We start from the raw sequence: 27,642 nt of genomic DNA, 5'->3' as shown, positions 1-27,642 counted from the left end.
TAGACTATACAACATGATATGGAGTGGGGGCAGTCTGCCCAAAATGTGGAAGAGGGCCATCATGATTCCTGTCCCAAAACATGGTAGACCAGGTTCATTCAGACCTATTTCTCTTACATCATGCCTCTGTAAAATCTTTGAAAGAATTATATTAAACAGGATGATGCATACTATTAAACGTAGATTGTCATGTAAACTGTATGGCTTCATGCCAGGTAAAAGTACGCAGCATTGTATTCATAGAGTTTTGTCAGGAATAACAAAAAAGAGGTTTACAGTATTTATTGATATCAAGGGAGCTTTTGATAAAGCTAATCCAATTGCCATTTTAGCTGAATTATCTACCATTACATCTGGTAACATTATTAGGATAATTGAGGATTATTTTAAAGATCGATACAGTAGAGTATATTTTGAAGGGATTTACTCCAAGTGGGAAAAGATGGAACTAGGTACACCTCAAGGGGGAGTCTTATCGCCCATGCTCTTTAATGTTTTAATGAATGTTATTGGCTCTTTGAAGACAAGAGGTATCATAACAACTATTTATGCAGATGACATAGTGATACAAGGACAGTCATCCAAAGCTGTAAAATTAATACTCAAGAAAATAGAAAAAATTTGTAATTCACTAGGGTTAGTTATATCCCCAGAGAAAACCAAGATACTAAGTAAGAGAAATAAAGAAAAACAGATTATTAAACTGCAAGGTAAAATAATAGAAGAGGTAGCTACATATAAATATATGGGGGTTATTGTTGGACAGAGCAATCATAGGAATGATGAAGTAACCAAACTAAAACTAAAATGTCAACTAAGATTAGCCTTATTGAGAAAGGTTGCAAGGGGAAGTGTTGGGTCTTCTGTCCCCGTTCTCCGGACCCTTTATATTTCTATGATAAGATCAGTCATTGACTACAGTGCAAGTAATCTAATTACTCTTAGCAGACAAAGGAGGCAATCTCTCGAGGTTCTCCAAAATGAAGCAATGAGGATAATTTTTGGGTGCCCTAGAACAGCTAAAATTGAAACTATTAGGCATGAAATAGGATTACCAACTCTTGCTCAAAGAATCAAAGCAGTAGCTACAAATCAAATTGTAAAGTCTCTCAATACAGCTGATGATGGTATTTTTAAGCAGGCCGTAATGAATCCGAAGGGGAAAGATAAATGTAATAAGTGGTTAAACAGTGCTAGAGAACTCTTGAGTACCATTAATGTGAGTGATTATTTGGATAATAATCAGTATGTTGTACCAGAATTACCGCCTTGGGATTTTCCAGAAATTAATGTGTCCTTTTCTGATCTCACATATAGGAAATCTGATGTGCCTATTGAGATGCTGAGGCAGGACTTCCTCAGGAGGTTCAGTGCCCTTCCACATAGTGCTAGTGTCCTATACACAGATGGTTCTTTGCAGGAGAATGGACGAGCTGGAGCAGGAGTTGCTCTCTATCAGGATGGTATACTACAGGAATCACGCTCTCTCGCAATCAGGGCAAGCAATCATTGTTCCACTACACAAACAGAACTTCTGGGAATCGCTGCCGCACTTACTATTGCCAAGAATGAGTTGGGTGGTGTCACTATTGTCTCTGATAGTATGTCGGCTTTGCAGTCTATTGTGTCAGAGTCATCCGGAAGTAATAAGTTAGTAAATAGAATTCGAATACTTTTATGTAAATTTGAAAAGAAAAATCGAATTGTCCATTTTATTTGGACCCCATCTCATTGTAACTTGACGGGGAATGATCAAGCAGATTTATTAGCAAAGCAAGGCTGTTGTAAAGAAAATGTTGACTACAGTTTCCCACTGTCATATGAAAGTTTGAAAAATAAAATAGAAAAACAACAGCGTCATCGAGATATAGAATATCTGAAGGGAGTATACCTGGAAAGTGCCTCGTTCCGCAATTATATGGATATCACTAAGGGGTCAGAGCCAAATTACATAAAGAGTGGTTTACATACTAGAAAACATCAAACAAGCTATAGCAGATTGCGTTTAGGATATAAGTATTTGTGGGAGGTGACAAATGATAGAAATTCCAACATAAGAAACTGTCGTTTGTGTGAGTTATCTGATGGGCACAGGTTACATCATTATATTGGAGAATGCAATGAAATTGAACGTTTTAGAAGAGAAATTAAAACTTTGTCATTCCATGTTATTCTTGGCCATTTCTTGGATCCTAGGGTGTTTTTGGAAGTTAAGAAATATTACCCAAATTTTGCAAATGCTTACTAGCTTGCCATATTATTATCATTATTATTATTATTGTTATTATTATTATTATTATGTTTACTTATTATTATTATTACTAATATTATTTTATTATTATAGTTGTCATTATCATTATTATTGTTATTATTAATGTCATTATTGTTATTATTTGTCTAAGTAAAGGGAATAATATCTGTTAAGGCAAACTTTCCGATGCAAGCCTGCTAGGGGGTGCGCCATTTGTGTTCTGCTGTATACGTGTGCATGTATATACACATTGTATGTATGTATAATATTGAACGCAATAAAATTATTAAATCAATCTCTCTCTCTCTCTCTCTCTCTCTCTCTCTCTCTCTCTCTCTCTCTCTCTCTCTCTCTCTCTCTCAGGCCCTTGGATATTTATCCCGCATGTTTACCGTGCACCTTATAACCCCTCCTCCCTTTAGGTAACCCATCCTGCAGCGCAAACAGAGAAAGGAGGGGCGACATATAGCCATTTCCAGCAATGTGTGCTGTATTCCTTTGCAACACCGAATTCTTGCATGGAATGTCACAATTAATTTCGAGTACTGGGGTGTGAGTGATTAATAGGTAATACTGATTATTTGAATTTTTTATTGTGAATCGTCATTTTCAAATTAATATTTATTTTTTACAGGTTAGAATGACAAGATTTTAAAGATGATTAAACTGTTGTATAGAGGGAAACCTGAAGTTAGTCGGTTTTTATTTCTGCTTATATGAATAAACTATTTGGAAGCATTACATATGTGGTATTTGCTAGATCAGTGTATATTTTAAAAATCTTGTTTTAAATTGTGAAAGAGTCTGTTTAAATATCACTGGAATAATTCCAGTTTGATTGCCGCTTCTATTTTGCAGAATTTATTCAGACTAGAGAAGAGTACAAAAACAATTCAAGAAAAAAACAAGTGAATTGCTAGTCAATTACTACTGCCCATGTTTTGTGCGCATACCATGGGCAGTTGCTGGTGTTTTGTTTTCTCTTCCTAAATAGTGACTATAACACCAAAGCCTTTGTTTGACTCACTTATTTAAGCCAGATCTATGGAGACCGGTAGCTGTTATGCACTATCCAGTCTGTCTTTGGGTATAACCATCTCATTGAGAAGTATTTTAAATTGAACAATAAGAGTGAGGCCTTTGTAGCTTTGCTGGAACCTATTCGGAATCATCTCCTTCCCAACATAGGTGTCCAAATCTGCACCTGTTATTCGTTGGCAGGTTTTCATTATAGGCAGTAACTAAATAGACTATGGAACTGCACCAATAGCAAGTTATAGCCTACACCCAATTTAAAGGTAACCTGGAGGTAATAAGTGCCAACTGTCTATCCTTTAGGCTAAGGCTTTACGGCCGGATACTATTTATCCTCAAATATAGGAGCAATGAAAAAAGATATTTCAAACATTATATATATATATATATATATATATATATATATATATATATATAAAACAGTTTATTAATTTGGTAGAATTTGGTTTATTTACCTACTTTAATTACCATGTATATTCAAGATAGGTTTGAAAACAAAACAAAAATAGATAGGGTTAGCTATGGATTAATGACTATAGCAAAATATAGCCTTTACAATTATATTCACAAGTTTTTAAAGATCGCTTATGAATGGCAGAAGCCAGGGACAGTGAAAATGCCCTAGCAGGACAATGTCCCAGACACTGACCATATATACATATGATCAGCGCCCAAGCCCCTCTCCACCCAAGCTAGGACCAGGTAGGGACAGGCAATGGGTGTTGATGACTCAGCAGGTATACCTATAGGCTCCTCCAACACCCTCCATCATTAGCTCATAATGAGAGTGAGGTTGCAGACACTACAAGAAACTATCGAGGAACAGTGGGTCTCGAGCCCCAGTCTAGCAGATCGCTAGGCAGGGACGTTTCCAATAGGCTTCCACCAACATTGCTGTTGCACTTTTCCTTATCTTTTTTTATACAGCACTAAGTCAAAAGGGTTAGGACTGCGTTGCGGGCGTTTTATTAACAAAGAAATTATAACGGTAACGTTAAAATGCTTAAACACTAGGGATTTGAGACATACCACAAACCAATTCCATTATCCTCGTGAAGACTAGGATGGTGGACGAGGATGCTAGATTCCATCACTCAGTGATTTTTATGGGCCAACGAAAGCCATTTAATATTTGTTTACCTTTCATGGTTCCCTTCCATGAAAGTTTATAGACATTTTGCGATATCTCTCTCTCTCTCTCTCTCTCTCTCTCTCTCTCTCTCTCTCTCTCTCTCTCTCTCTCTCTCTCTCTTTTTCATTATAACGCAATTTTTACTTGCTGCGAATTTCCGTCTCAGTTATTAAGCCTACAAATCTACCATTTAATTACTTTACTTTCAGACGTACTCCCCTCAGCATACGTCTCAGACATAGACCATGGAAACTTCCATCTATTAATTATTTAACAGTTTTATGGATTTTTCTTTACTTACATATATACTGCATGTATCTTTTTTCATAAATATTATGGTCAATAATTTCATTTTTTCATGAAATCATACGATTTCTAGCCCCTTATATTCAATTTTTACTTTACATTTCCACTGTACAGTTTGTATACACTGAAACATCATATTGACGTCTTACGTTCAGTGTAAACACTTAGTTGCCATTTTTCATATATTTTTGGCAGTTTGGTAGACATGACAATGACCATTCCTCTTCATATGTTAGGTTAGCCAGGGCATCAGCCACCCGTTGAGAGATTACCGCTAGAGAGTTATTAGGTCCTTTTGACTGGCCAGACAGTAGCCTACTACATTGGATCCTTCTCTCTGGTTACGACTCATTTTCCCTTTGCCTACACATACAGTGAATAGTATGGCCTATTCTTTACATTCCCCTCTGTCCTCATACACCAGACAACTCAAAAATTACCAAACACTTCTTCCTCGCTCAAGGGGTTAACTACTGCAATGTAATTGTTCAGTGGTTTCTTTCCTCTAGGTAAGGGTAGAAGAGACTCTTTAGCTATTGAAAGCAGCTCTTCTAGGAGAAGGACACTCCAAAATCAAACCATTGTTCTCTGGTCTTGGACAGTGCCATAGCCTCTGTACCATGGTCTTTCACTGTCTTGGGTTAGAGTTCTCTTGCTTGAGGGTAGAATTGGGCACACTATTTCATCTTATTTCTCTTCCTTTTTCTTTTTAAAGTTTTTATAGTTTATATAGGAAATATTTATTCTAATGCTGTTACTGTTCTTAAAATATTTTATTTTAATTGTTAATAACTTTTCTTGTAGCTTCCTTATTTTCTTTCCTCACTGGGCTATTTTCCCTGTTGGAGTTCTTAGTCTTATAGCATTCTGCTTTTCCAACTAAGGTCGTAGCTTAGCAAGTGGTAATGATAATAATAATAATAATAATAATAATTTACAAATATAGCGAATATATTGGCTTTTCACCAATCGTCTTCCTGCTTATTTTTTCAAATTTCTATACACCAATCCCAACGTATTTTAAATCTCTCTCTCTCTCTCTCTCTCTCTCTCTCTCTCTCTCTCTCTCTCTCTCTCTCTCTCTCTCTCTCTCTTTCTCTCCTATTAGCTAAGGAGATATAAGGTGATATAAGGTTACTATAAGTGTTTGCGGGTGAACCAAATGTTAATGTTAGACATAGCAAAATTATTTAGGACACGCATATAACGACAGTTAGTATAAAGAGATATGTTCAAGAGTATAAAGGGTTCGAAACCGGTTAGTACGTGTGGAGGGGTAATATTAACAAGTTTTAAAATTACGATTAGTGCTTGGACTTGAAGAATAAGAGAAATTGGTGTGATTCACAGACAATAATCTGTGTGGTTGCGAAACCAATATTTTTCTTTCATCATCATCATCATCTCCTACGCCTCTTGACGCAAAGAGCCTCTGTTAAATATTACTAGTCGTCTCTATCTTTAAAGAGAATAATAGCTATTGAAAAGGGTGAAAATTAAATTAGTGCATTTTTAATTTAAATACTTATGAAATGAAAAATGTTGGAAGACATGTAAAACATTCTCTCTCTCTCTCTCTCTCTCTCTCTCTCTCTCTCTCTCTCTCTCTCTCTCTCTCTCTCTCTCTCTCTCTATATATATATATATATATATATCATGATCATCCTCACCATCATCAGCCGTTACTAGTTCACTGCAGAATAAAGGCCTTAGACATTTCCTTCCACTTGCGTTCTTTTATGCCCTATCTATGCCAGTCCACATCCCCAAACTTGCTTAGTTCTCGATGTAACGTCTTATCTTCCTTCCCTTGATTCTTTTGCAATCTATAGGGACAAAATCTGGAATTCTTAATGTCCTTCTATTAACTGTCATTCTCATTATATGTCCTGCCCATGTCCATTTCTTTTTCTTACTTGTTAGAATATCATCTACTTTAGTTTACTCTCGTATTCATGTAGCTCTTTTTCAATCTCTTGTTATTCCCATCGTTATTCTTTACATAGCTCTTCAAGTTATAACTAGCTTATCTTCTAAGGTTTTAGTAATGCTCCAAGTTTCTGATGCATACGTTAAAACTGGCAGGACCATGTGATTAAATACTTTTATTTTGGGATAGTGGCTTTTTACATTTCATAATCTCATTTCGTTTACCAAAAGTTCGGTCTCGTGTCCTGTAGAAACACACTGTATTCTTTAAGTACGTATAGTCATTAACAGTGTTTAGGGGTCCTTCCATAACTGTTATTTGTTGTCTACATTTTCATTGAATATTATCCAAGTTTTACTTTTTTTAATTTTCAGTCCTACATTTCTGCTTTCTCTATTCAAATCTTTAATTATCTTTTGTAATTCCTCTCATGATTCCTTTCTCATTCGGAATATTTTCACTATCCTATGTAGTTTTAGTATTGTTGTACTGTATTTCATGTATAGATACCTTCTAGTGTTCTAACATAAGGTTCGCGTAATCCTTGGCTTTGAAAAACTTCCATTACTGCTAAGGTGTTGAAAGAGTCAAAAGTCTTCTCATTGCCTATGAATGATACATCGTGGTTTGTCATACTCTGTTGATTTTTCTATTACTTGGTTAATTACATGGATATGATTAGTCGTTGAAGACCCATTACTAAATCCTGGCTACTCTCTTGTTTTAAAGTCTTGCTTTATGTTCGGCCTAATATGATCTTTGTAAATATTGTATACATTGCGGAGAGTAATCTTATTGGACGTTAATTTTCAGGTCTTGTTTCTCCCTTTTTGTGAATCAGTATAATGAAAAGTTTTTCCAAGCTGTAGGTATAGAACATTCTTGCAGACATTTTGTGTAAAGTTCAGCGAATTTTACTACCATGAAATCTCCATATATTATCAAATCAATTGTTAGGCCATCTTCTCTTGCTTCTTTACCTCTTTTCATTCCTTTTGATGCTTTCTTTACCTCTCTTACTGTTACGTTTGGTACAGGCTCAGGTGTTTCATTACTTCTAATGGCAAAATTATTCCTTATATCATTATTGTATAGTATCGTATATAAATCCTCTGCAATTTTTGTCATTCCATCTCTATTGTTGATATTTTGATTATCATTCTTCAAAGCAAATATTTGTTGGCACCCTGTTCCAAGTCGTCTTTTCATCAATTTGATTCTTCTTCCTTCCTGTAGTGTTTCCTCAATTTTGGTCTGATTGAGTCGACGAACATCTTGTGTTTTTAGTTTGCTTGTTGTTTTGGACAGTTCTGTTAATTCTATTTCCTCTTTCTTGGATTTTACCCTCATTTCCAATCTTTTCTTTATCATGTTTTTGTTTGTTCTGATAGATTTTCTTGATCACTTTTCAACCTATCTTTTGTGTTGATCTAATACAAATTTAGTTCAATTACTGTTCATTTCTTCATTACCTGCATCCATTTCATCATATAGCTGGGAGTACCTACTTTGTATTGGTAAACTAAACTCATCTGTTTTCTCTTATTACAGCAATGTTTATTTTCTTTCTTAAGATTATTTTTTCTTTCTTTCCTTAGATCCCAACAAATTTTGCCTTTCACCCTTCTGTGATCGCTTGTCTAACTTTTTTAACACAGTTACATCTTTAAGTAAATTAAGTTTTTGACTGAGAATAAAATCGGTTTAATTTTTCGTTTCTCTATTTGAGCTTCTCCGTGTCCGTTTTCTATGTGTCTTTTTATAAAGGAAGGTGTTCATGATTTCAAGATTGTTTCTTTCAGAAAATTCTACAATCATGCCTCTGTCTTTCCTTGTGCCTATTCCAAATTTACTGCTGATTTTCCTCTCTTCTTTTGACCTGCTTTAGCTTTGAAATCGCCCAAATTGAGTCTTATGTTTTTCCTTAGATATCTCAAAGTCTTCATAAAGTTTTCTGTATGGGATGTTATTGGTGCATACGCTTGAATGATCTGCAGTTTATACTTCTTATTTAGTTTGATAATTACTCCTACAATTCTGTCACTAGTTCTAAGAAATTATTCTATGTTACCTGCAAGATTTATATTGAAAAGAAAACCCACTCCATTTTCTTTGTTCTTGTTTTCTTCTGAAACAAAATATTATGACCTTCTTTTAGCTTTATGTAAGATTTTCCAGTTCTTCTAATTGCACTCAATCCTATTATATCCTAATTTATTTATTTCCGCTCTTTTAGTAACACAGCAATACCTTCTTCCCTAGATAGTGTCCTTACGTTCTATGTATCATTTTATTGAATTCACAAATTCACAAGGTTATATAGAAAATCTTAAAATTTAGGATAAAAGACAGTAGCAAACTAACAGCGAATACTTCAATTCAAGGTCATTAGCAAAGTCTATTTTGGTCCAAGGTAATCTTCCCGAATAATCTGAAGAGTCGTTCTATAATCATAATCTTCAGAGCCATTTATAGTGATGAGGATGTTGATGGATGAGGAAAGTGATGTGAGAGTTCAAAGATAATCACTTCACCAGAAAGTGGCTGCGCATGTTCAGAGCAGTAAAGGTTTAAAAGAGTGATTGAGTGTTTTTTAAACATTCCCAGAATCACCACAGCAGAGGAGGAGTACTTGATGGAGTTGATTGATAGGGCTATGACACTTAATTGAAATGTTTTGTGATGGTCTTGATTTTCCGTAATGGATATCCTTGGGTGTTTAAGAGGTATCCAATACTTTAGAAAATGTCAGGAGTTATAGGTATTATTACGCCTTGAAATTCCTTCTTTGATATGTGTATGTATATATATATATATATATATATATATATATATATATATGTGTGTGTGTGTATATATATATATATATATATATATATATATATATATATATATATATATATATATATATATGCAATAGGGGAGCAATATTTGGAAAAATGATGTAAAGTTAAAGTTACTAGTTCAGGCACGTCAGATATTCTTTTTGATACGAAAGTTGTTAAGTTAGATATTGCAAATATACATAAGGTATTTGACTTCTGTTCAGCCTATCTATGGCAGTTCGTGAGTAAGTTATAATGGTATCAATAATACATCCCATATTGATTAGGTCTCGGTCAACTTATTTTATGTTGGAAATTCTTACCTGTATGGTAGCATAGAGGATCCAGAATAACGAATGTAGTAGATATGTAAACAGTAGGTTTGTATGTATAGTATTTCTTAAGCACCTCAGGTCTCTGTAAATAAAAAAAAAAAATACTTTAGTGAAAATAAATCAATAGCACTATTAATAGAATGAATACTACATAATATATATTCATATGCTTGTTTCATCACACTATATAGTAATGTAGATTATGAATAGAATTTGTATTTACTTTGTTTTAATATTGTTGTGATAGTAGGCAAATTATGAAAATTATTTGAAATGATATTATTTTGTGGGCGAACCCTTTTAATTTTAGAATGCAATGATTAATTTGAAATATATTTCCTATTGTACTGTTATGTTTTGACTGGTTATTTTTGTCATTAATATATATGCATAATTAAAAATGAATCATCTTTGGCATAGAAAACTTTATTAACGAATGGAAAATTTTCCTTGTAGTAGTTTTCCTTTGTGTCTTGAATTTAGATTCTCCCGTTGTAAATAATACTGTTTTTATATACGGAAATGTTTTGCAGCCGCGAGTACTCTCTCACACTCCTCCATTTAACATCCTATGATTCCATGTCAACACCAATATCAATAAAGGTTCGCCTAAGCCTTTTGATAGCTAGTGAAGCTACAGACGGTTTAAGGTGAAACACGTACGCACACATGTAAACACGCAGATTACTTTACGCCTATAATCGATTCCAAACCTTCTTTTGATGTTGGGGAAACAATTTACCTTGCGCTATGTTGATTAAAATTATGGAGCTTATGTATTATGTTTAATTTCTGTAGGCTTCTTACACTGCACATTTAGATTGGATATTTAATATTCCTGTGGGAAATTTCGCGAATCTGACCTTTTACTAAACTCTTATAGAGGTACTCTTATCATTAATAACGAGAAGTAATTTAACCGAACGTAAAGATCAGATAAACAATTTCGGTGCATCATTTTTAAACGATATAATAACTTTTCCCTTTTGCTTTTATAGCCATAAGGTCAAAATTTCTCAAAACTTTATATTCTTAAATAACTACATTTTCAAAACTAAGAAATAATGTTTTAGTGAACCCCATCCCCTTACTTCACATCGAAATTTCATGTAAATAATTTTGAAGTATACAATTTCGCTCAAAACATTTTATTCTTATATACCACATTTTCTAAAATAAGAAATAATGTTTTGGGGAAACCATTTTCTCTCTGAAGATTGAAGTTTCAAGCAAATAATTTTGAAGTAAACAATGTCAAAGCTCAAGGAGGCTCACTTCCGCAATAGCAATTTAGTGTTGGGTATCACGGCGAATATAGCCCTGAGCTACATACGATATTACGCTTCCAAATACGTTTGTCTCTGTCAAACGCATATATTGAGGCTGCCTTTGGTCCGAGTCCCTTGCGAAATCCGAGCACCTCGTTCCGACCGAGAGCCCTGCTCCTTTGTCTTCATTTCGTTGACATATTTTTTAAAACGTTCTTTGCATTCTTATTATTTATAGACGTTTAATCAGTATTTCTCTACTTCTGATGTATTTTATGTGTATTTTTCTTCTTGCTATGCTTTCCCTCTTCCATGTAGAGACATTATTTTTTTACGTTTGACAAACAAAGTAATTACTAGTTGAAGCCTTTGGTCTAATTGGAAATGTACCTGTTTATCTACAATTTTGAATTTAATTTTATTTACCCTCATATATTTATTACCATATCTATAATAGTAAAAATAATTGAATAAAACATATGAGCATATACAATATATATATATATATATATATATATGAATATATATATATATATATATATATATATATATATATATATATATCTATATATATATATATATATATATATATATATATATATATATATATACTGTATATATGTTTTTCTCTCTTGTATCCCTATTACCGTAACCAATACCTCTTAGTGCTATAAGTTTTTTCTATGTTCATAGACACACGGATTTTTCATTTCACTTTCAAGTTATCATAAAGTTGATTCATAGCAAGTGCCTTGTTCACACAGCGCATCTCATATTAGATTTTTTGTCTGCTCTCTCAGTTTTCCAGTCAAACCCTTTTTACGTCTGATCTGTCACCTTTTTCATTATGCAGTGTGACAATATTCTCTCTCTCATCTATTCCTATGAAATTTTCTTCATTACACATACACCCTGAACATCCTTACAGTCCTTTTAATTAAACTCTCAGTGCCTTGATGCGGCATCTCATTAGTAATTCCTTGAAGTCTTCCAAGTCTTCAACCTTTTTAAGGCGTTCCTTATGACCTACATAAAATATCATTGCTTACGCAACTAATCTCAAAATTACTTGATTCATTGGTTTGCATCTCTTCTATTACCCAAATTTCAAAATTAAAAAAGCATGCACATACACACACACACATATATATATATATATATATATATATATATATAATATACATATATATATGTGTATAAATATATATATACAGTATATATACATTTTATATAAGGGTGCTCATTTTTAAGGCTCACTGGAACATGACTTAATCTTATGAAAAAATCAACTATAAAAAGATGTCCCGGAAATAGATTAAGCAAACCCAGTCAGATTTACGCAGTTTTATTCATTGAGTTTAGTATTGTGTATATATAAAATTACATACATACATACATATATATATATATATATATATATATATATGTATATATATATAATGTGTGTGTAAGGAAGTGAAGAATTTTCAAAATATTTAAGGTTAGATCTCGCAGATTTGGATATGGTGATGGGTAGCATGTTCCCCGCTAATCTTTAAAAACGTTCGTTTAAGATCGTAAAGTAAAAGGAAACAAATATGTGTAACAAGAGCCAATATGAGATATAAATTAACAGCTTATAGTAAATTGATTGATGATTAATTAGGCTCTTGTGTTTTACGAGCAAATCTATTATTAACTAAGCCAAACTAGTGAAATACTAGATGGTATGACTGATTGTTCAAAGACGTAGCAAAATTTTGATGAACAAATTTCGAAGTTCTTGCATTATTTCATCTCCTGAAAGAAAGTTTTCGAACATTTTTGAAATATCGTTTTCGGCCTATAGAGCTACTGGTTTAGAGTAATTATAATAATATTTTTCGGTATTCATTATCAGAAATATAAGGATCATGATCCATGAAGGTAATGACAATATGCCACAAATTTTCTTTAGAAAATTAAGAAACATAGGCAGAAATATATAGTTTCCTTGACTTTATGTTTGGAATATACAATAAAACCGATTTTCTTTGGTCGAATAAGGGCAAGGTGTATATAAACATTCATTCAGAATCACCTTCATAACAAATTCATTTTAGAAGTCCAAAGCTAATGTACTAATTTATTTACGAAGAAAAACTCTTAAAACTGTGAACTTTTTTTTTTAGCAAAAGAAGTGTTAGAGTGGACTTGTGGCAAAAGAGAATTTTATATGATTCTCGTGTCGGTGACGAAATCTCTCTCTCTCTCTCTCTCTCTCTCTCTCTCTCTCTCTTTATATATATATATATATATATATATATATATGTATATATATATATATATATATATATATATATATATATATATCGTATGTTTCTTTCTACAGTATGTCTGTATGTATAATATTTTGTGAACATTAATCCCTTTTTTTTCTCTTAGGGCCTGCTACAGAGAAAGGAAGAAAATGGCCACTGCTACTTTGAATACGTTTAAAAGGTGAGTATTTAATGACCACCCTGTGCATAAAAATTCCATTACATATGTCACTTTATGCAGTTACACAAAAAATCATCAGAAGCATGTTAAATCCCTTACCCATGCGGTACCATTTATTCCTCTCGCTACCTGTATATTGAAACCCTTCTTTCAGGACATATATTTACCCCTTTATATGAGATCTCTCATTCACCCTATTAAACACTTCCGATTCATACTCTTTTTTTTCACTAGCCAGTTATCCTCTATTCTTTTGAATGTATCAACCATATCAAGCTCTCTTGTATCTTATCACATACGCCATCCATTTTACTTCAAGAGTTCATCTCAGCATCCCCAATCTTCTTTTCACATTTACATTGAACTTTGCTTTATTCCTGTAAAAGATGTTGACTCAATAATCACTTCACACATTTCCACCTGAGCTTCCGGTATTTAATCAAAGTATTTTTCTAACGTCGATTATGTAACCCACAATGGTACCAACCTTGCTGATATTGGGTCTCTTTGTACATTCTTCTTCCTTTTCCTTGTAGTCTTGTGATTTTTTCTCTCACTTCTGAGAGCTCTTGTATAAGTCTGTAGGTTAGTAATTTCCGAATAAAGATTATTTATATATATATATATATATATATATATATATATATATATATATATATATATATATATATATATATGTGTGTGTGTGTGTGTGTGTGTTTGAATGTGTGTTAATTAGATTTTATCAAGTAAATCAGAACAGAATTTTTAGTGATCTTTCGTGTCTTAATGGGCCATGGTTTTATGAACAAAACAAAAATCTACCGTTTTTGTTAATGAACGTTTTGTCAACATAATAAGAAGGAAAATTTCATGTCATTCGCTAAATTATGGAATTAAACTCAAAGCTGATTCAATGATCATTGTAAATTTGCTTATTTGGAGAAGCGATAGCCATATGAATTGTGATAAATCATACTTCATCTGAAAATTAATATAATACTACTGTACTGTAAAACTAAGCTTTTGTGGTACATCTTAACAATTCTGCTCTTGCTTAAAACAGACTCCTTCCCAGAGGGTAAGGTAACATTTTGGGTGATGTGTTTGTCAGTAAACAGACTAATGAGAGACTAACTATGCAGAATTCTTGTCTTCATGAAGTTAAACTGGTTGGGTGAGTGTTTTGGTGTCAGTAAATTATGAATCTTCTACGTCTTGACCATGATACTTAGGAATGTGTATGCCCAAGTATATAGTTTTTTTTTTTTTTTTTTTTTTTTAGCGGCTGATTACTTGTCCCCAAAGATATTTTCAATTTTCCTTAGGTTAAATAGAAGAAATTATTTATGCACCTGTTGGAGACTGGGTAGTGTTACTCCATTAGCGAATGTACCCCCATTTAAAGTTTGGGGATGTCTTTGAAAAGCGTCTAAATGCTTATGCTGAAAGTAGCTATTTGTTTCCTAGTTTGCCGATTTTTTTTTACTCAAGTCGGGTGCTTGTGATGCTCACTATTAATAATATGGTAAAGAGATATTTAGGTTCTGGCTAAGAAACTATTGTGAATGATATTGACACAAATGCTGATTTTACTGTGTTAATTATATGGCCCTTGTCATTAAACTTAGACATATGGGAAAGGTTTTATCATTTGCCAATATTATTATTGATGTGTCTATTGAACGTCCCTGGAGTGACTACAGGAATGTAATTTCTTGTGGTCCCAAGTATTTATGGTTATCGTTCGGTGTTGAATATTTGACTTATAAATTACAAAGGGTTGTTGAACCGTACTAGAATTATTAAAGTAAATTAATTTTATGTGTTCCCCATTGTTGTGTTCTTAGAAAAAATATTATTATTATTATTATTATTATTATTATTATTGTTGTTGTTGTTGTTGTTGTTGTTGTTGTTGTTGTTGTTGTTAGCTAAGTTACAAAAAATCTGTGATATTATGTATTATATTTTCATGACATACCGTTTAACCTTAAAAACAATTTTGTTGCTTATGTAGATGATGCTACTCTTTTCACAGTGTTTTAGTCTGAATATAACCAGCTGTTGCTGAATCTTTTAACAGATCTTGCTCAAATTAGTGGGATAGATAGGGGTTTAGTTAAACCTCCAAGAAATCTTAAGTATGATTGTTTGTAAATTTAAGGTACTACTAGATTTCCATCAGATCTTTTAATTTGTAGTGTGTCTTTAACGATATACAACTTGAAAAATGTGTGCAATTCTTGATTGCAAAGTAATTTTTGAGGAACGTCTGATATATCTCTTCCTCGGTGGAACAAAAATCTATTATACTGAAAAAGTTTCAAGGTATTTTCTGGACCTATCTATGCTAAGGAATTCTTTTTTTTTCTGTTATATTTTGAAAAGGGTTGTCATGTTTGCAGCCGACTTTCATGTTAGATTGTTAGTAAAAATCGTGAAGTTTATATGACTCTATACCTGATTGTAATATTAGTCTCTGGGGCTGTCATTAGATAGCTCTTTGCCCTTTTTCTGATCATCCTTTAATTGTCGATTTTCTTAGAAAATATCAGTTGCCATGTAGTAGTAGATATGCTCTTAGTTCTAGATTTTGTTTTCTCTTGTGTGAAGCTCAATACTGTATGGTATTTCAAAAGTTATATCCTTGTCATGACCAAATTGTGGAATTCTCCTGCAAATCATGTACTGTAGTTGAATTTGGTACAAATACTTTTCTTTAAAGCAGGTTGTCGTGAATATGGTTTAATAGTTTACCTATTATACCTTATTTAATTATTTTGTTGTTTAGCTAGTTTGTTTCACATTGTGAATTTTAATTACAGTATATTTCTCATTGCTATATATTTTTTTTTTCATACTAAGCTGCATTTCATTTAGAGTAGACTTTCGCTCTTGTCATCATCATCTTCTCCTACGCCTATTGACGCAAAGGGCCTCGGATAGATTTCGCCAGTCGTCTCTATCTTCAGCTTTCAATTGAATACTTCTCCATTCATCACCTCCTTCTTGCTTCATAGTCCCCAGTCATGTAGGCCTGGGTCTTCCAACTCTTCTAGTGCCCTGTGGAGCCCAACTGAACGTTTGGTGAAGTAATCTCTCTTGGGGAGTGCGAAAAGCATGCCCAAACGATCCCCATCTACCTCTCGTCATGATCTCATCAACATATGGCACTCGAGTAATCTCTCTTATAGTCTCATTTCTAATCCTGTACTACCATTTAACTTCCAATATCCTTCTGAGGGCTTTGTTCTCAATTCTTCTAAATCTATTGGAGATTGATTAATTGTTTTCTACTGTTTTTCAATTAGGGTTGTAGCTGGGCATACAGTATATAAAGTGATTATGCTAATAATCAGTTGTATATGACATAGAAACAAAAAAAATATCTCATAATTTTCTACTTCTTTTCTCATCCCATAAGTGCACACCTACATTTACTGTCGTTTTCGTGATTTTATGGATCGCTGCATTCATAAGGTTGTGAAACATTCATGGTGATAGAACACATCCCTTCTGATCTATTTTACACTAGAATAGTCACTTTGCTTTCTATATAGATGATTCCTCGCATCCTCAACCAAACATCCTTATTCCCTTCACAATTTTCATTCATCGATTCTATCGTGATGTTTTTTAAGGTTCTTATATGGAACTTGTAATTTTTTTATTTCATTTAACTTTACACCTCTTGCATAATTGTTTTACGATAGACGATTGATTCAGAATAAAACTTATTGTTTAAACACTGCTTATTACCTCCTTTGTCATCTGTAACTTTTAATGACAAAGGGGAGTGGATGGTTTAGCTAAGTAAATGTTATAATTTTGGTAGATAAGTAAGCAGACGATGTTATACTTGGCGCTTTTAATATGTAGTAGTATGCAGAGGAAGTCAACTAAGTTTGTTTTACGGTTGCGAGAGTTTAATTAAAAGTATCAAATTTGTAACAGCCATGGCACATATGGGATTCTAATACCTTGACTTCAAAGGAAACCCCCCACAACACTGATTCAGAAAATAATTATAGTTCGGGTTTGATGAGAATTCGTGTTGAGGTGCAGCATTTGAGCTGCTTCCTTATTGTGAAAAAATAATTGCTTTAGGTTGCTCACCTATCCTTTTCCATATTCTCTCTCTCTCTCTCTCTCTCTCTCTCTCTCTCTCTCTCTCTCTCTCTCTCTCTCTCTCTCTCTCTCTCTCTCTCTCAATAGCTTGAAATTACAAAGTCCACCACAGTAACAACACATTATAGTATGTAATTTCGACATAGCTTCAAGTATTTAAAGATAGAAGAGCTTTTGGAAACCTCATGGAATTAAAGATAAACAGCATACAGTTGCAACAAAAAATTCTAAATAACTATTTGATGCTTCATCAGATTTAGATTTAGTTTATTTACCATGATACTCATTTTATTCCTTGATGTTTGATCACTCTACGTTAAATTACATACCCTCTTTAGCCCCTGTGACTCTCGTGTACAGTGGTTTAGCTAGATAGGTCTTTAATTATTTTACGCTATGGGGTCAATGGAAGCTAATGGAATTTTGTCTACCAATCAAATTATTGTTTGTATTTAAAATAACTATTTCATTTTTTTTTTTAGCATCGGCGCAACTGAAAACGGTCTTAGAACCCGAACCAAACACACAAAATTAATTTTCTTGATTATAATAATTTTATCAAATATTTAAGTTATCATTTAGATCAAAACATATGAGAACTGACTTGAAAGTTTTTTTTTTTTTTTTTTTTTTTTTTTTTCATCAAGTATTGAAGGTAACATTTTAGTCAGAATTGTTTCAAACACAGAAATATTTTATGAGAACTTACTTGAAAGAAATGAATATCCATACTGCTAGCGTGACGGCAACCAGGCTAACCGAATTTCCAAAATAGAATATCGTACTCTTGGCCCAGACGGTAGAGTCGGAGTTTTCGGACGTGTTGGTCACTGCGTTCATACAAAAATTGTAGAAGGCCTTAGTGGACCAAGTCCCGTTCGGGTGACAATACAGCGTCGCATTGTTCTCTGCAAAAGGAAAAAAAGGACATGTTTTTAAACAGAAAGGATTTTTACAAGCTTGTTTTTAAAAAAACGAAGGCGCCTTTAAAATAGAATTTTTAGGTTAAGAAGAATCAAAGAAAATGGAGGGCATCACTATTTCTAAATTTAATCTATTGTATTCTCGGCTAGAAAATAATCCTGTATCCTATTTTGGAACGCATACTGTATAGATTGGAAGTCAAAAACTGCTTTGGACGTTACCAGTTGGAGGAGTGCAATTCCAACTAAAAGTAATCTTTGATGTTACGGCCTATCTTTGTTTATTGACATTTTGTGCTTGCTCATATATTTTTTTTATTTTTCATTCATTCAAATGGGTCGGCGACGTTGTGGCAAAAATTGATGACAGTATACATTCAGTCTTAATATCTTATGTAGTTATTTGCTAATTAGATATAGAAAGTTGCGAAGCTTCGACAAGTCAAGTTCAATTTTTCAAAAGAAAAAGGCCCAAGACCTCCAGACAGTGCTCTGTTTATCTTTAGAGATCAAGAAAATTTGGAATAGAGCGATGTTTTTTCCTTGAATAGCAATGATCATTGTCAAGGGAAGCTTGGCCACATCCAAGCGAATAACTGGAGATGAATAGGAGGCTTAGATGCCGTCAAAGAAGGTCGAGAGAAATGTAAAATGAGTTTCCAGAAGAATCATTACTCGTAGATAGATAGGGGAAAAAGGTAACCGACTGGAGGTAGGTTTCAAGTGACAGTTACGGTACTCAAGAAAATGTCATGAGAAAATAATCTGACTTGTTACTTATTATCTCACTGTATTTGCTTTACATGCCTCATTGTGGCCGTTTGCAGATCATACCAGGCTACAAATGTCTGTTGCTGGTTTTAGTCATGGACAAGAGAGGTCATGTGCCGATGGCTCTCTCTCTCTCTCTCTCTCTCTCTCTCTCTCTCTCTCTCTCTCTCTCTCTCTCTCTCTCTCTCTCTCTCTCCTGACCATAGACAGTAGTTTAGCAAACATTGCTTCAATAAATGATCTTAAGGTAGTACATGTTTAATAATTGCCTATGGAATTCCTTACAAGTGGAAAGGGCAGAATCAAATTCTCTTCAGTAAAAGAATTGTATGAATCCTCCCTTCCTGTTGCGAAATTTAAAATTTTCTTTTCTTCAATTATATTTTGTCGATAATATGTTTTTAATGCGCCAAACTATATTTGTTAGTCTATATCAATGCCAAAAGAATTCAGTGAAACAAAGTATAAGCATAAAACTATGATATGATTTCCCTTTCTTGACACTAAAGTTCCTCTCCCTGCGAGTAAAGGCAGATGAATTCTCATTTTCTGCTCTTTCAATTACGCGAAATTAGTCTGAATGCTTTCATCCTAACTAGCTCCCTAATGTTCCAGAATTTCGTAACCCTATTTGAGAGGAAAATCAATTAGTGCATCTCAATATATCTTGGGGAAGAATGAGGAGATATTAGATCATTCTTTCTTCGATTATATACCAGTTTATAGCTTAAATAATGATATATCTTGTAGAAGAATTAGGAAATATTAGATCGTTCTTTCTTCGATTTATACCGGTTTATAGCTTAAATAATGATATATCATGTAGAAGAATTAGGAAATATTAGATCGTTCTTTCTTCAATTATATACCAGTTTATAGCTTGAATAATGATATATCTTGTAGAAGAATTAGGAAATATTAGATCGTTCTTTCTTCGATTATATACCGTTTATAGCTTAAATAATGATATATCATATAGAAGAATTAGGAAATATTAGATCGTTCTTTCTTCGATTGTATACCGGTTTATAGCTTAAATAATGATATATCTTGTAGAAGAATTAGGAAATATTAGGTCATTCTCTCTTCGATTGTATACCAGTTTATAGCTTAAATAGTAATATATCTTGTAGAAGAATTAGGTAACATTAGGTCATTCTCTCTTCGATTGTATACCAGTTTATAGCTTAAATGGTAATTTATCTTGTAGAAGAATTGGGAAGCATTAGATCATTCTCTCTTCGATTGTATACCAGTTTATAGCTTAAATAATGATATATCTTGTAGAAGAATTAGGTAAACATTAGGTCATTCTCTCTTCGATTGTATACCAGTTTATAGCTTAAATGGTAATATATCTTGTAGAAGAATTGGGAAGCATTAGATCATTCTCTCTTCGATTGTATACCAGTTTATAGCTTAAATAATGATATATCTTGTAGAAGAATTAGGAAACATTAGATCATTCACTCTTCGATTGTATGCCAGTTTATAGCTTAAATAATGATATATCTTGTAGAAGAATTAGGAAACATTAGATCATTCTCTCTTCGATTATATACCAGTTTATAACTTAAATAAGGATTTGGGAAATCAAAGTAAATATTTCGGATTAACTTTCGACATTTCGGTCAGTGTAAACGTAAGAGAAAGAATATCTGGTTTCTAGATTGTAGGTAAAATAGTTTTCATTTTGATGAATTGTTAAGATTTAGTGGAAGATAATTGAAACACGTAAAAACATTGTTTCGAGAAGGATTTTAAACATTTTTAAGCTAACAGATATTTAATGAAAGAAAATATCGAAACAGTTTTAAACACGCTGTTTATATTCGGTAAAAAGATAATTAAAACATTTATTATTATAGGTCAGTCATGTTATAACATTTGTTTTTGCCCAAATTGTGGTTTCCTTCCTAGAGGAATTTTCTATTAAATTTTAACGATTTACGTATGGAATTTATACTTAGGATTTTTTGCAATAAAAGAAAGGAGTATTTCTTGGCTCATTGTTTTTTATTAGAACACATGAACATCGTGGAAGTATGTTTTGAAACTTGCGCGTGGGAGAAAAACACGACTCTATAATTTTAAAATTACACCGAGCATTGCAAATATTTAAAAAATTCTATTCCTAATCATAATATGTAAACAGGATAATAAATCTCTTGAGTAAAAAGATATTGAATCAAAGAAGAAAAATTGACAACAGTTATTATCTCCCTGGCACTTCCCTTTTCTGTCATAGAAAATAAGGACAGAGCAAGAATGGACTTTCGACACGATTTTTGCCAACAAAACATCGTGATTATGATGCATGATTATCAGTGATAAGTGACCCTAACAATTCGTAGATTCCGAAAAAAAAATATAAATGTTAAAACAACTTCTTGAAATTTTATTTACAAAATGATGTTCTTATATGCACAAAATGTTCATATCCGGCATTTTCATATGCAGTGAAATTGTATACTGTACCTTGGAATTCCTGCGAAACAGGCTTTTTTTTTTCCATGAAATTTCCCTCATTTGGACCCAGATCATAACGCGGATGGCCGTCTTAAACTTAGGAAATGTTTTATGGAAACCTTGTTATAGTAATATTTTTTTTTTCTTTTTTTTTTTACTTCTTTCTAGAAAAAATTAATTAAGATAATAGAGTACCCATACCGTTAGAAAAACGGTAATTTAAGCGAGGATAAAAACGATATTCGACAAGAAATAAACTCATCGTGTAGACTTCACTATACTTGATAATGGCCATTGGTGAGAGAGGCAAGTCAGGACCTCAAATCAAGTTCTTTTCTTTTCTACATGCTTAGTAATGGCCAGTAACTATAGTATATTGTAGTCCCGAAACTATGGTGGCGACAGTGTCGATGGAAATTATGGACGAATGTTGATCCATGTTTTGATACAATTTGCATATATATATATATATATATATATATATATATATATATATATATATATATATATATATATATATATATATTTATATATATATATATATATATGTATATATATATATAAAACTTATATATATGTATACATATATATATATATATATATATATATATATATATATAAACACTTGATTTTGAAATGCAAATAACAGCAAGGAAGAAACTGAAACGAAGTTATGTCTGATGAAGCCATTGTAATGAAAATTTACAAAATCGTAGGAAGATGTTTGAGGGGGAGTGAAACGTACACATTTGTGTGTGTGTAATATATATATATATATATATATATATATATATATATATATATATATATATATATATACATAAATAAATACATACATACATACATACACACACACTACATGTAGATAAATAAAAAGTCGTTTTAATGGCATGCTGATAATCCTTAGGTGTAGTTGTATAAAACATTTAATGTTCTGGTTGTTTTAATGGTCAAGTCTTCATCAACGACTTGTAGATAAAAGATGATTGTATCAGAAACAGTTGTGTTTTTCGTGTTTTGCATCTTTCCTTCTTATTATGTATAGTTTTCTCTGGTAATCTTCATATAATTATAGTTTTTTTTTTTTTTTTTTGTGTTCTCTATTTAACTTTTTACCATTTTTCCAACTCTTTTGCAATCTGCATTTTCTTCTTTCATTTAAAGTCTGTAATAGTAAATAGCTTTCTAATCCTTATTTCTTGTCTTATGCTTCTTAGTAATCTACCTATTACAACGTTTATAAAAATGTTGCAAATATCATATTCTCATTGTTGTCTCTATGGAATCATATAACTTTTTTGTTTTTACTTTTCTTAATCATTTTGTTACAAAGCGAATCTATCGGAAGCTCGTGGGTTAAAACTTATTCTTATCCTTTTTTTTTCTTTCTATAACTTGAATGAAGTTAGAAAAAGACAGCCCCGTTGCCTCTTCCATCAGCCACTGCATATTCAAATTATGCTTTTCCAATTTCAATCTAGAATCTTTTATACCAATATTTTGATAGTTTTCACTATGTGAAAATGTCTTTTCGTGGTGGGTCATACTTTATTATAAATTTATGAATAAAGTGGATGTTCACATAAATTTCTTTTAGTTCTTTAATCTTAGATTTTACTGGCAAATTTAACGACTGCTTTCAAAACGCTCTCCTTACTGCATCCAATATCTCAGGAATGTTGTTTATTGGATGGATAGAAGTGTATGTTCCATATTCCAAGTAATACATCTCTAGAGGAAATTTCTGTTGTGCAGATTCGAAAGCTTAACTGTTATTCTGATTGATTTAGCTTTCCCACATAATATGGAACCACTTATTACATGTTTTATGGCAGGCTTTGCAGGTGACTGGAAACCAAACGATACAAAAATTCTTAGGACTGAGATTTTTGTTTTGAAATTAAAAATAGATATGTTTATTTGATTGATTAGCGTATATATTCATTTGCCTTTGTAACTTTTAAAAGTTTTATGGTACTTTAAGGCGCTGTATTGAAAATGATACGATATTTGTAAATGTTGGTCAAATCAATGCATAATTGTTTAGATGAAAAATTTCATTTTTATTCTTTTGCACACACACACACACACACACACACACACACACAGTTGAAAAGTACAGGAAACGTAATCCTCTTACAATGTTTTAAAACAATAATTATGCAATTTCAAAGGGACATTCAGCTTTAGAGTTACTAAGCCCCAACGACTGATTGATATACCAAACAATCAAGGATGACACATGAGAAATAAATCCACTTCTGTAAAAAAACCACAACAACGAAATCCCGGACTTTATGGCCGTGGGCAGGAAAATCCAAATTGTATTCCCTTGTTTTGTTTCCGGCAATAAACGCAGCAGCGTTGTGATAAAGTACAAAGGTTACGATGCTCTGGTGATAACATAGGCGGATTCACTGAGTGGAAAGAAATCAACTAGAAATAAATCGGTAGGAGGCTATTCGTTCTTTTGCTTTAAAGCAGTGTTTACCAATTCAAAGTTCATTCAATATACGCTTTAGAAATCTACATCTGAAAATAAAAAGTTGTTGTTTTTATGTGTCCATGAACCTATCGGTCAGTTTTATATGAATATCTCTTTATGTAGCGTTCATTCATTATTCGTTTTAAGCAACGCCATTGTCAAACATTATCGTAAAAAGCCCAGTGTCTGTCTGTCTGTTTTCTTTTCTATCCATCTTTTATGTCTGATTATAAATGTAAACTGTAGATAGCCTACTTTGTAACTATATTACACACATCAATTGTACACGTTCAAGTATTAGGCTCCAAGTAGCCCTTAGATATCGAATTAAATATAGACTTAGAAATTTGCATTAAAGAAACGGTAAGTGTATGGCAACATTTAATCCAGAATTTTTACCGTTTTAAAAACGGATATATTAACGTAAAGAAGTGATATTACGGCCACTAACCCGTAAAAGATAATAACAAAGTAAGGTAAAATTACGGTCGCTTGTATTTTACTGAAATACTGTTGAGAGCAGTGTATTTTTACGGAGAATTTCCTATTAAAATTACAGTTTTATCTAACTGTACCGTAATGATATTTTATACCCAAATGAAATTATCTATGATGATTGCACATACCCTCGCTGCCATTGTGATTTAGAATGAAATGATTGAGTATTCGGATGAGGGAATGTGAAGTTTAATGTGTAAACAGATTAGATAATTTGAAGTAAGATTGTGTAAAGGAATATAGGAAAATATACATAAGGCTGAAAAAGAAGATAAGGAAAATATAGGGATAAGGGTGGGGCGAGAAGCTGAATAAGGATTTGAGGGAAAATAAGTTGTTCTACCGTGAAATAATTGTAAAGAGGATGGTTGATGATTAAATATCCAAGGAGAATGCAGTTCTGGATCAATATAGTGAGCATTTTGAGGGTTTGTGGATTGAAAATAAGAAGTAAATATAGGCAGAGCGGAATAATCTAAGATTTATAATAGTTATTGAAGTTGGTGTTGAGGAATGGAGGAAACCAAGTATTCAAGTAAAAATCAGCTATAAATTGCTTTTTAAATTCATCATTTTGTTTGTAATGTTCCATATGCTCCAAAACTATATCATCTATTTCCATCCATTTCCGCATAACGTAATTTCCAGATTTTTTATTTTTTTATTTTTTTTTTTCAATCGTAATGTATTTTGTCTTACATTTTATTTTATTTATTTATTTATTTTTTTTCAATATCATTATTTGTGTTTCGGTTAACAAATTCTTCGATCCAATAGAATTGCCATTCGGTTTGAGAACAAGAGGTAGTATAAAATCTTACTGTCTAATAGGTTCCACATACATTCTCTGATATCAATCTGTGGCACACTTGTTAAGTCAGTTCTTTATGCTTTCAGATTTTCCCATACTGTACGATTCTGTATGAAGTGTTATTCTGTTGATTCTATCATTCATGCCTTCTCCATCATAAGACGCAATACTTCACAGTATATCCTAGAATTTTTATTCCTGGTGTGACTAGATCGTGGAATGCTCTTCCTACCTAGTATGACGGTTGAATTGGTAAACTTCAGAAGTTCAAACATTTTGTGAATTCTTTTCTTTTGAATAGGTTGACTTAGGTCTCATTCTATAACCTGTATGAGACTGGTCTATTTTAACGTTGTTACTGATCTTGGAATATACTATAGATTTTATTCATTACTTATCTATAATTTATTAGCTATTTCCTTATTTCCTCATCCTGCTGAGCAGCTTTACAAATGAACCCTTAAACGTGTAGCATTCTGCATTTCCAACGAGGGCTATAGCTTGGCTAATAATATTGATAATCTAAATTTGTGTAGACTTTTTCTAATTGTATTGATTCTTGAGATATCCTGTAATCCAAACATTTAATAGCAATTTTATCGTTATGAAACTCAGTTACTTTGCTAAGATTGCTGTGTTTGGTTTAGCTACATCGGTATACACACTCATGCGCACGTACACAATTACACACATACATATATATATATATGTATATATATATATATATATATATATATATATATATGTGTGTGTGTGTGTGTGTGTGTGTGTGTACTTGATTTCAAGTCTAGCTCATGCGGTTGGTAGAATCGACGGAATTTAATTAAATGCCCGGACTGCGATTTTCTGAAACCACGTTCGATCCAATGTTATCGCCGAGAAGTCCACACGGTAAATAGATTCTAGCATTTACTAGGTTCTAGAAAATGGCTGTTTTGATAGTAATCACACTCTTGAGATGCCTTAAAATCGAATTCTAACTAAAAGACAAACACATACACTCACACACACACACACACACACACACACACACATATATATATATATATATATATATTTTATATTTATACATATATATGTATATATACATATATATATATATACATACTAAAAGGTTCCATTTTTTATATAATACAACGAACTTAAAAGCTTTAAAATTCGTTGTATTATTTACAAAAATACACATATCGTTATGGAATCTTTTTAGCATAATACGGAAGTACTGCCATACGTATTTGCATCATATATATATATATATATATATATATATATATATATATATATATATACACATATATATATATTTATATATATATACATACTGTATATATATATATATATATATATATATATATATATATACATACACACATACAATATATCATCCTGTATAATATTTGCATGTGAATTGAAATCTTATAATTATTACAGTAATCACAAAATTTAAGGAAACTGTTTAAGGTTTTCGAAAATTTAACAGAATTGTTTTCCTTTATAATTGATTGAGATTTTTTCATTATTCTATATAATTTATATATATATATATATATATATATATATAGTGTGTGTGTATATATATATATGTATATACAGTGTATATATATATATGAAATATTATTATTATTATTATTATTATTATTATTATTATTAAAATTTATATAGGCTAATGACAACATTTAAATCTATTATAAAGTTTTCTAAGACTAAACCACCCTCTTGAAGTTTCTGGTTGTTGTAAATGTTCGACTCTAAATTATACCCGAGTTTAAGTTGTATGCAAATCAAATGAAACAATGTTGACGAAAAGGTTGGACTCGAAACTTCAGGACTGCCACTAACACGACTTTGAGGAAGTTTGGTTGTGTTTGTGATTGGAGATTTATTGCAAGAAGTAGCAGCAACCTGGCAATGCAGAATCTTTGTCACCAGAGCGAAGGACGTTAATATGTACAAGTTAAATCGAAACATGTTTTCAAAGAAAATAATACATTGTAATTAGAATTCTAATAGCCAGGCCTTCTCCATCATGAGGC

At 32.2% G+C, this 27,642-nt stretch overlaps 1 protein-coding gene and 1 long non-coding RNA gene across 2 annotated transcripts in view; one reads left to right on the top strand and one right to left on the bottom strand.

Moving 5' to 3' along the window:
* LOC137616379 (diuretic hormone receptor-like) overlaps nt 1-27,642 on the bottom strand; it is a 399,151-nt gene that overhangs the window by 97,841 nt on the left and 273,668 nt on the right. Inside the window, exons 3-4 of the mRNA XM_068346068.1 lie at nt 18,362-18,560; nt 9,803-9,896 (exon numbers count right to left, since the gene is read on the bottom strand). Coding sequence (XP_068202169.1) covers nt 9,803-9,896; nt 18,362-18,560 — 293 coding nt within the window. The remainder of the gene's footprint in view (nt 1-9,802; nt 9,897-18,361; nt 18,561-27,642) is intronic.
* LOC137616380 (uncharacterized) overlaps nt 1-27,642 on the top strand; it is a 504,367-nt gene that overhangs the window by 430,788 nt on the left and 45,937 nt on the right. Inside the window, exon 4 of the long non-coding RNA XR_011039411.1 lies at nt 13,486-13,542. This is a non-coding gene — a long non-coding RNA (uncharacterized lncRNA). The remainder of the gene's footprint in view (nt 1-13,485; nt 13,543-27,642) is intronic.

This window comes from Palaemon carinicauda, chromosome 22 (assembly GCF_036898095.1).
Source record: "Palaemon carinicauda isolate YSFRI2023 chromosome 22, ASM3689809v2, whole genome shotgun sequence".
Classification (NCBI taxonomy): Eukaryota; Metazoa; Arthropoda; class Malacostraca; order Decapoda; family Palaemonidae; genus Palaemon; species Palaemon carinicauda.
Note: the sequence above shows the minus strand (reverse complement) of the source record. Positions and strands in the feature narration are given on the sequence as shown.